Source organism: Nannospalax galili, unplaced genomic scaffold (assembly GCF_000622305.1).
Source record: "Nannospalax galili isolate Female #2095 unplaced genomic scaffold, S.galili_v1.0 scaffold15, whole genome shotgun sequence".
Taxonomy (NCBI): domain Eukaryota; kingdom Metazoa; phylum Chordata; class Mammalia; order Rodentia; family Spalacidae; genus Nannospalax; species Nannospalax galili.
The window spans coordinates 5537116-5547697 of record NW_008337322.1 but is presented as its reverse complement, the minus strand read 5'-3'; the positions used below and the strand labels follow the sequence as shown (position 1 = coordinate 5547697).

General features: G+C 45.7%; 1 protein-coding gene across 1 annotated transcript in view; it reads left to right on the top strand.

Annotated features, from left to right (window-relative positions):
- Positions 1 to 10582, top strand: part of Fhod3 (formin homology 2 domain containing 3) — a 224969-nt gene that overhangs the window by 172034 nt on the left and 42353 nt on the right. The window contains exon 14 of the mRNA XM_029563291.1: positions 3796 to 4676. Within this exon, the coding sequence (XP_029419151.1) occupies positions 3796 to 4676 (881 nt within the window). The remainder of the gene's footprint in view (positions 1 to 3795; positions 4677 to 10582) is intronic.

Genomic DNA, 10582 nt, shown 5'->3' with positions numbered 1-10582 from the left:
TGCTTAAGTTTTCCACAGTTAGAATATGCTGTTGTATTTGATTTTATATTCTGTCACTGTAGTGCAACAAAAAGGACCAAAGGCTATGAGTTTACATTTTTAAGTTATTGCACTGAAAATCTTGTGTCTTTGTTTATCGATGCCCTAAGATGCATTATTTAATATTATCAAATTCTAATTGTTCTATTCATATTTAATAGAATTATGGTCATGGTACCAGGGTACAAGGTAAGTTCTTGATCACTTTGGTCCTAAATGAGGCTCTGTGCATTTTGAATACCACTGTGAGTTGTTCATTGTATCGAGTGTAGCAGCCCAAAACATATCAGCAAGTTGGACTGGTGAGACTAAAACAGGGAATAGAACATTTTGGAACAGAGTGTACAATATTCTTCCCCAAAAGGACAACTTTCCAAAAATGGAACCTCTGAATTTCCAGGGATGATCCATTGATTTCCTACCACGAGCCAGAGGCATTCAAGTGGATAGACCCAAAACTGAGATTTCTGGGGACCTTTGTGCTTCACTCCAGAGCTGTGAAGAGTTAGTCGGGTTTGTTTGCAGTAGCTTGTTGGTCCCTAAAAACCCACGCTGTTCACAGACTGGCACCTTCAGCCCCTGAATCAGGGCAACTCCATCAAAATGGCTTTGCTGTCACAAAGACAATTGTAATTATTTCCAATCCTGTTTCTATTATGATTGTGTCTATTACCAAAAAGTGAATTTGTAGGGCTTGAAAGAGATCTAGCTCATTCGATAGATTTAGGGGTTTTTGTTTTGTTGTTCTCTGAGGAAGCAGTGTGAGAAGATTCACATAGTATTTATTACACTTTGCTAGAGGATGCTTGAAGATCAGCTTTTTGAGGAGTGGGGATGTCTGTTTTCCTCACTGTGAATCCTCACTCCGGGGCTGTATACTTAGAACATAGTCTACCCAGAAGCTTCTGAGAACATGCTTGAAAATTGAAACAGAAGTTACAATGCCATTTGACACAGTGTTCTCTGTAGAGGAAATGCTTCAGATAATTTTAAAAGCGCAGAAGGTAAAAGGAACTAAATGAAAGTAGTGTTTCTATACTCCATTCAAAGTGTTAAGTAAGTACTAGTAGACTGGGACTATTGGATGTGTTCATTTCAATCCCTGGAGCAACCACCAAGAAAACTGTATGAAGTCATATGCTTTAAACACTAGAGTTTTAAAAAGTCAGGGTGCGTTCCTAAAGAACATGTTCAACTAGCTCTCAGGAGACCAAAGGAAGAGAAACAAAAGGAACTAATAAAAGAAAGCAAATTAAACGACAGGCTTAAGCCCTAAAATTTCAATTGTTACTTTACATTAAAAGACAGATTGACAGAGTGGATTTTAAAAACGCACCAATTGTACACTGCCTATGCAAAATTCTTTTCAAACACACTAACATGGGAGATTGAAAGTTAAAACTTACGAAGCTGAACCCTGAAAATAATAAAAAGTAGGATTCTTACATTAATATAAAGTAGACCACAGTGCAAAGGAGAGTCCTAAGGCGAAGACAGACACTAAAACTCTGCAGAATGAATGAAGAGAACAGGCAAGAAGACCGGAACTTACAGAAACTGTTCTTTTCCCTGTTGCCATAAGAAAAGCCAACATTCTCCAGACAATGGAGAAACAGGTTGTCTGTTGGGGCAGAGCCGCTACCTGCTCAGCCGCTCCCTGTTGATGAGGAGAACTGAGCTGACATGAGCTGGGACTGAGCAAGATAGGGTGATGAGAAACGTGGCTGGGTACTGGATGTGGCATGGAGTTAGTCAACGTGATGCCTTACTGCATTGCATGTGGAGCATCAAAAAATGGGTGTCAGGACTGGAACTGGCAGGTTGGATAAAGTTGGCCCAGCAAAGCACTTGGGCAGCAGCTTTGGGAGAGCAGGACTGGAAGACCTGTTAATGGAAGGTCTAGAAGGTATAGATGGAGAGACGAGGTCTGGGGAGTTCAAGCCCAGAGGTGAGGAGGAAGCAGCCAAGAAAATGGAAGAGGGAGACAGCAGGAAGCAAACCAGGTTAATGTCATGTCCTGGCCCAGCCGTGAGGTACTTTATCAAAGGATGGAGCAAGCAGGAGCTCCGTTCCTCTGGATCCTAGAAGCTGAAGGGAGAAATGGGAGGCAGTGAGTGAAACTCTGAGAAGCGGAGGAAAGGATGAAAGGTTGAGTAGGCAGAGATGTAAGAAAAGTCAGGAAACAGGAAGATGGAGGAAAACACAATGGAAACACTTGGAGGGGCAGGAAGGACCTAGTGGGGGTCCGGAAGGACCTAGTGGGGGCAGGAAGGACCTAGTGGGGGTCCGGAAGGACCTAGTGGGGGGTGGGAAGGACCTAGTGGGGGTCTGGAAGGACCTAGTGGGGGTCCGGAAGGACCTAGTGGAGGGCAGGAAGGACCTAGTGGGGGTCCGGAAGGACCTAGTGGAGGGCAGGAAGGACCTAGTGGGGGGCGGGAAGGACCTAGTGGGGGTCCGAAAGGACCTAGTGGAGGGCGGGAAGGACCTAGTGGGGGCCGGGAAGGACCTAGTGGAGGGCAGGAAGGACCTAGTGGGGGGCGGGAAGGACCTAGTGGGGGTCCGAAAGGACCTAGTGGAGGGCGGGAAGGACCTAGTGGGGGTCCGGAAGGACCTAGTGGAGGGCGGGAAGGACCTAGTGGGGGTCCAGAAGGACCTAGTGGAGGGTGGGAAGGACCTAGTGGGGGTCCGGAAGGACCTAGTGGGGGGCGGGAAGGACCTAGTGGGGGTCCGGAAGGACCTAGTGGAGGGCAGGAAGGACCTAGTGGGGGGCGGGAAGGACCTAGTGGGAGGGGCAGGAAGGGATCTAGAGGGAGGGGCAGGAAGGACCTAGTGGGGGTCAGGAAGGACCTAGTGGAGGGCGGGAAGGACCTAGTGGAGGGCAGGAAGGACCTAGTGGGGGGCGGGAAGGACCTAGTGGGAGGGGCAGGAAGGGATCTAGTGGGAGGGGCAGGAAGGACCTAGTGGGAGGAGCAGGAAGGGATCTAGAGGGAGGGGCAGGAAGGATCTAGTGGCGGGGGAGGAAGGAACCTAGTGGGTGGGGCAGGAAGGACCTAGTGAGGAGCTTAGGAGAAGCAGGTCAGTGGCTGGAGTGGTTTGCTAATGTTCAAGTCTAGTGGTCAGTCCTACTAGGGGATGGTTGTGGATAGTAACAGAAAGCAGGCCAGAACTGAAACACATGCAGGAAGCTGGTTATTAAATGAAAGATCTCTTCTGACCTCACTTGTTACACTGTTAAACTGAAGAAGCAAAGTCATCCCAAGGATGAGATGCTCAAGCAAGTTAGAGGACAGAGTTAGGCCTAGGGGGGGGGGGCGTCATCTAAGAAAGAGGGGAAGAGACTGCCAGGCAATAAGCCTCTTGGAAAGGAGAGACCATGACCTTGAACAAATGGTGTGATTTGTGTGGTACAGAGTCGGAGTTGGGGAGAGATGGGTATCCTTATAGCAACTCCAACACCCATCCCAACCAGAGAGCCTCTTCCTGCCTACCTTTGTCTAGTGAGGACAGAGGCACCCTAGCTACCTGTGTCAGTGTGGTTTAGTGCAGGGAGGAGCCACGAGCACGGTCATCTGGAAGAGTCCTTGTCCGACAGCAGGTCATCAGCTCTGACCATCTGCTGTGATTGCTTTACTCTGTTATCTCGGGCGTCACGTCACTCCTGTGTATCCATCCTTTTTCTTGCTTAACTGGTTTGCTTGTAGAATGGAGGCCCTTCCATTGCCTCTTTCTTATCTATCCCCTCCTGTGTCCTTTTAGGTTTGTGGTCCACTGGCCTTCAGGATGCGGGTGTAAATGGACGGTGTGGTGACATCCTCACCAGCAAAAGGTTCATGCTGGACATGCTGTATGCCCATAACAGAAAATCCACAGATGAGGAGGAGAAGGGCGAGGATGAGCCTGGAACGTCTGAGCAGGAGGTGGAGGCTGTGGCCAGTCTCGCCACCAGGATCTCCACTCTGCAGGCCAACTCTCAGGGCCCAGAGGAGAACATCAGGAGGGTGGACATTGGCTGTTTGGACAACCGGGGCAGTGTGAAAGCATTTGCCGAGAAATTCAACAGCGGGGACCTAGGGAGAGGGTCCATCACTCCTGATGCAGAGTCCCATGATAAGGTCCCAGACTCGGTACCTGCGCAACTGAAGACTGAGTCGGATTATATCTGGGACCAGCTCATGGCCAACCCCAGAGAGCTCAGAATCCAAGACATGGATTTCACTGACCTGGGGGAAGAGGATGACATCGATGTTCTGGATGTGGATCTTGGCCACCGGGAAGCCCCAGGACCACCTCCTCCACCCCCTCCCACCCTCCTAGGTTTGCCACCACCACCCCCTCCACCCCTGTTGGACAGTGTGCCTCCTCCTCCAGCCCCTGGTAATTTATTGGCTCCTCCTCCTGTGTTCAGTGCTCCTCAGGGCTTAGGGTGGTCCCAGGTACCCAGGGGTCAGCCAGCATTCACCAAGAAAAAGAAGACTATCCGACTGTTCTGGAATGAAGTCCGGCCCTTTGAGTGGCCGGGAAAGAACAGTCGTCGCTGCAGGGAATTCCTGTGGTCAAAACTGGAACCCATTAAGGTGGACACTTCCAGGCTGGAGCACCTATTTGAGTCTAAGTCTAAGGAGCTGTCTGTCACTAAGGTAGGCTAGGTCCTGGTGTACTTCTTGACTGCCCAAGGGGAAGAGCTGGAGAGGGTGGTTTTCTGTGAAACACCCTACTGTGTGTTGCTTTGGCTATTTGATAAGAAGTCTGCTGCTGTAAAAATCTTGACTTTTGGGGGCTGGAGAGATAACTCAGTGGTTAAGATCACTGGCTGTTCTTGCAGAAGACCTGGGTTCGATTCCCAACACCCACATGGTAGCTAACAACTGTCTCTAACTCCAGTTCCAGGTGATCTAATGGCCTCTTCTGTCTTCCATGGGCATTGCATACACAGGTACACTTACCTATATGCAGGCAATACAAGAATACACATAAAAAAATTTTTTAATCTTGACTTTTAGAGTAGTAGTCTCAGCCTCCATGCTGTGTGAAGCCTCCAGCATCATGCAAAGTAGCTTTCAAAGAACCAGAGAACCCTGAGGAAAATCTTTAAGGAAGGTCAGTCATGGGATGGCAATGTAGCCTGGTAGCAAGTGCCTGTATTAGCTAGAGGAACATAAACTTGTTTGCTTACTGGATGCAGTGGGTGTGCTCATCTGTTTTCACTTCAGGCTTATGACAGTCAGCAACTTGAACTTAGCTGCATCCACACAGTGCTTTGCAGAGGCAATAATTCAGTTACTTTGGATAATCCCCTGAGCTAACATGTGCAGCTTTCTAGATGCTTCTTAGTAGCCGTATGTTTATATCACTGTGAAAATTACACATGTAAGTTTCTCATTTTTCATGAGTGCATGAGAACTTAGGGGCATTGCTGCTCTAGCCTTGTTAACAGATGGCCTACCCTTCTTTATATATGAGACAGTGCATGTAAAGTTATTGGGCACCAAGTAGAAAGTCATGGTCGGTGAATTCTGACGAAGAAACTGCATCACAGATTGTATTTCCCATGAAGCACAACATGGGAAAATCCCACAAAATGCGCGATTCAGGTGCACTGCAATTTTAAAACAGGCTCAAGGTTATATTCTCTTCTTGGGAATTTGGGGTCTCAGAAAGTGCTTTGTAAAGGATGAGGGTAGACTCAGATATGTCCAACCTTTTGATAGTGTAATATGACATTGTCTACAAAATTCATGCCCAAGAGCCGTGGGAATGAGTAACAAAAGCAACAGCAAAAATCTTTAAGGTTTTAAATAAATTTTTGATTTTGTGTTGGGCCATGTTCATGGCAATTCTGGGCTGCAACCTAGACATGTCTGAAAGTAAATGTGCAAGAGCTTCTTTTTTTTAATGCTTTGAAGAATTATTTTTAATCATTTTTAAAAAATGTTTAATAGCTACATGATTAGAAGAAGCATTTCACTACAGCTTTAACATATTCAGTAACAACCTCCAGAGCAAGAGTACATCTCTTTCGCAAGTGGCTGCAAGTTTTTAGGTTCACAGTTGAACTAATACAGTTATACAATATTGAACTCAGTATAAGCCCTGTAAGACATAAAATTGAATGAGTTTTTAACCTTTAAAAAAGATCTCCATTTCATTTCAGAATATATTATTCCTTGTAGAAAGGCTCATTGTTTTTGCTACTAACATTGAGATGTTGGCATGTTTCTTATTGTGAGTTATATCTAACACCATGGTGCAATCCATTTATCATCATTGGACTAGTATAAAACTGCCTGAGTTAAGTTTGCAGACTTGGGAGTCGGGTACCAATTCTGAAGCCAAAATGACATGTGGCACCCTTCGACAAGTGTGTGTTTTGAAGAAGGAGGGTCCGTCCCTGCTGTGTGATGCTAAGAGGTGGACTTGAGGTCTGTCATTGGTCAGTCTTTTGAATCCATGTTGATGTTCTTAAACTCTTCCAGTGTCTATTTCTGCCCAGGCTCAGAGAGACTGAATCTCTTTATCATTTCCAGTCTTAGAAATCTGAGTCAGAGTTAAAGCTTCATTTCAAACTCCAAACTTCGGCCCTCTACTGTGAAGAAATCACGCCTCATCAGTCTTGCCCTTCTGCTGCAGTTAGGCCCAGCTTTTGTCCTCTCGAGAGCACAGTACCCAGAAAGGCAGTGTTGGGCACCCACTCGTGGTGTGCCTGAGTCCTGACTTTTTCAGACTGGCACCACCTAGTAACAGCCTGCCACATGTTCCCATCCACATGTGCCCAGGCTGGCCCAGGGGAGAAGACCAGCTGGGAATCAGACAGTAGTCTGTGGTTGCCAGGAGCATCTCATGCCCCATCTTATACACCACCCTGGACCAGCCCCTTTGACTGGCTGTGCCGCTGGCTTCCCTTTGGGGCTGCTGGGGAGAGGCTGCCCCTGGAGACAGAGAAGAATGAGAAGGAAAAGTAATTTGGCACTGAGACCGTTTCTAACTTCCTTTATGATGAGATTAAGTTTCATTGGATGACTAAATGAGTATTGGTTCACCTGCCTCTCTCCTTGGTTCCACTGTAACTGACTTGGTTGGTGATAAGAGTTTAGCTCCTGCCCTCTCAGTATCCCAGAATTCCATCTTATCTTCAGTAGGGCATCACCTCTCAGAATATTGCAATGCCTTTCTAGTAGCTAACCGTTTGCCTAGACTTGGTAAAGTGGGGGCATAAGAGAAAATAATCCACAGTCATCCACATCGGTGGGGTCCATGTCTTCAGATTCTACCAACCTGTGGGTGGAAAACATCCAAGAAATGTGTCTGTGCTGAACATGTGCAGACTTTCCCCTGGCCTTCATTCTCTAAACAACACAACAGTTAGGCATATGGCACTCGCATTGTATTACATATATAAATAATCCAGACATGATTTGTAGTATACCAGAGAATCATATGTAAAAATCCATTTTATATGAGGCATCTGAGGATTAGGGTATCCTCTGGAGGTCCTTTAAGGAATCCCTCAGGGATACTGAAGGACAACTGAACCAAAAAGTTTACTAAATTGATTCCAGAATGTTCTACAATGAGATTTGGGAGCATGTATGTATTTTTCCTTTCTTTTTTTTGAATAGGAAATGTGAGGAGCTAATTTGCAAAATGTTATAAAGGTGAGAATGCAAATTAAGTTAAAATAGCACATTGGAGAGGTGAGAGCCTCTGGTACATGTTACCAGTTGCACTTCTGTTTCTGATCACTGACTTGATTTTCATAAAAACAGCTGTAAACAGCCACTTGCGACTTCTGGCTCATGAGACGTTTGTCACTAAACAAAATAATCTGCAACAAAAACAAAACCAACCTCACAAGACAGCACAAAACAAAAGGAGTTGGTTTTTTAGTTTCCATTGGAAAACTAACGCCAGACTAGACTTACAGGCCTGACTGGAAGTATCCAGTTACCACCACAAAGACTCATGTGTCGGAGCCAGCGCTGGGTGACCACTCAGTGAACAGAAAGACGTCTTTCTTTTCAAAAAATAGTGACAGAGAATTCACTTTTCTTTCTCAGCAGGAAATGTATTTATGTAGCTTTTCACTACGATGACATTCAGTGTGTTTTGTGGAGGAAAACAGAAATTCTGTATTTCACCATTTTGTATTTCTGAGGTCAATCTGAGATGTGGTGAATGTATTAAACTGATTCCAGAGAACGATGTCAGGGTAGAAAGGCCCCAAAGGAACTAGACTCAACTCATCTTAAGGAGCCGACACATCTTGGGAAACAACCTTCCCTCTTGTGTCTAATCAGGGGTAGGAAAATCCCAGCTATGCCCAAAGATTACCTTCTTCACCCCCAGTCACCACAGACCAAGATAAGCGTGGAGCAGAGCAGGAGACCGGGAAGAAGAGGACTGGGTTTGCCTCTGAAGGCTGGTGGCCTCTCGCCTGCTTCAGTTCCTGAGGTTGATCATGGGGAAGGGGCTCCAGAATGGATCTGGAGAAATCTGTTTAAGCCTCAACTTTGGTGATTTTTTTTTTTTTTTTTTTAAGATAGGGACGCCTTATATAGCTCTAACTGCCTGGAACTTACTGACTAGACCAGGCTAGCTCACAATTTGCCGTGTTTCTCCTCCCTCAGTGCTGGGATTACAGGTCTGTGCCACAAGGCCAGGCCTAACCTGGGAAAGATTTAAATATTTCAAGGACTGTAAAGTGCATCCAGAATTTGTAAATTGCTAATTTTTTCTATTTTTAAAAAAATTTTTATGTGTATGCGTGTATTGCCTCTGTGTACATAAGTGTACCCTTGTGGTACAATGTCTGTGGAAGACAGAAGAGGCTGTTGGATCCCCTGGAACTGGAGTTATAGACAGTTGTTAGCTACCATGTGGGTGCTTGGATTCAAACCTGGGTCTTCTGCAAGAACAGTCAGCATTCTTAACCACTGAGCCATCTCTCCAGCCCCTATAAATCGCTATTTTAAAGTGACAGGTGAATGTAGCCTTCTGACCGACACCTTCCACAGCAATGCTCCAACCTGATCTATTCTCCAGAGAAGAGATAGAAACCTCCTTACTTTATATTCACATTCAGAACCTGAGGGAACTTGTTACATTATTTAATATCAACCTCAGAAACCTTGGATTCTACACAGAAATTTGTAACACTGCTTTTAATGGCAGTGGTGCTACCCCAACTAGTGAGTCTCCTGATTAAGGTTCCAGGCAAATACAGAATGTCTTGTTGTTTAACCATTGGCCTACCTTACCTGTCAGTGACTCAAAGGGCAAATACAGAAAATTAATACTTTGCCCCTTAACAGTAAAGCAAGCCTGTTCTGGAAAGAATTCTTCCTCCTCCTCCTCTTCCTTGTTCTCTTCTTCCTCCTATTTTTTTTTTAAACAGGGCCTTGCTATAAGCCATGACTGGCTCATACTCACCACAGTCTACTTGCCTCAGGCTCCTGAGTGCTGGGGTTGTAGGCATGTACCATCATGCCCACTAAAAATGTTATCCTTAAACCAAAGGTTTGGGGGCCTTTATTTAGACTTTCTATTTTGTTTGTTTGTGTTGGAAAGCTTTGTTGTGTATTTCATTGTTACTCTTATGGAAAGACTAGGAAAATTCTATTGTTCTCATCCTAGGACATCTGTATCATTGCAACTTGTGACCTTGTAACTGTCACTTTCTCAAGGGACAGTTTGAAACTAGCCTGTGGTGTCACTCTTGGCACTGAGCAGGGAGTAGAAATGCCAGAATGGCCACTAAGCCAGACCCAGACCCAGGGTTTCGGGCAGTGCTTGGTTGCCTTTCATGGAAGCACTCTCAAACTCATCAGTGTTCTCCAAGTCTTGGGGAGTTCTCCAAATACATTATCTCCTTCAATGAGTTTCTGTTTTCAATCCCAGCACTTCTGGGGTGACAGCTTTGACGTGTTGAATGTTCACTTTTTAAACATTGGATCCTCTGTTCCTTGTAAAATTACTCCTTAAACATCCAAAAGGATGAGCTGGGGACACAGCATCGTAGCACAACACTTGCCTAACATGTGCAAGGCCCTGGGTTCTAGCCCCAGCGCCAAAGGTTATCAAATGTGTCAGCGTCTTAGGAAGCGTCAAGCTCAGAGACCACTGTATAGTATTTAAATATGCCTTTCCACCTTTTTCTAAATGCGAATGTACTTTTTCAGCTAAACCTAGGTGTCTGGCTTAGCCTGTTTAAGGCAACTTTTGTATCATCTCATGTGACTTTGATGGCTGAACTTGCAGGGTGAAACCTCTTGAGGCTGTTGGCTCTAGTGAGTGGATCCCTAACTCAGGTAGGCAGGTGAACCTGGGGCTGCAATGTGTATTTGCAGCCAGTGTCTTAAGCCTCAGCTGTTAGCAGTCGCGGCTCGAGTCACTGCCTCCTCTGTTTTGCAAAAGTCCTGTAACTCTTTCATACTTGTATGCTGTCTGTTGAAGCCTCATCCTAAAGAAACTCAGCTCTGTCTTCCTGCACACTGGACCTTCATCGCACTAAGACAACTTGAAAGGAAGGGCTGAATTGCCTTCCTGT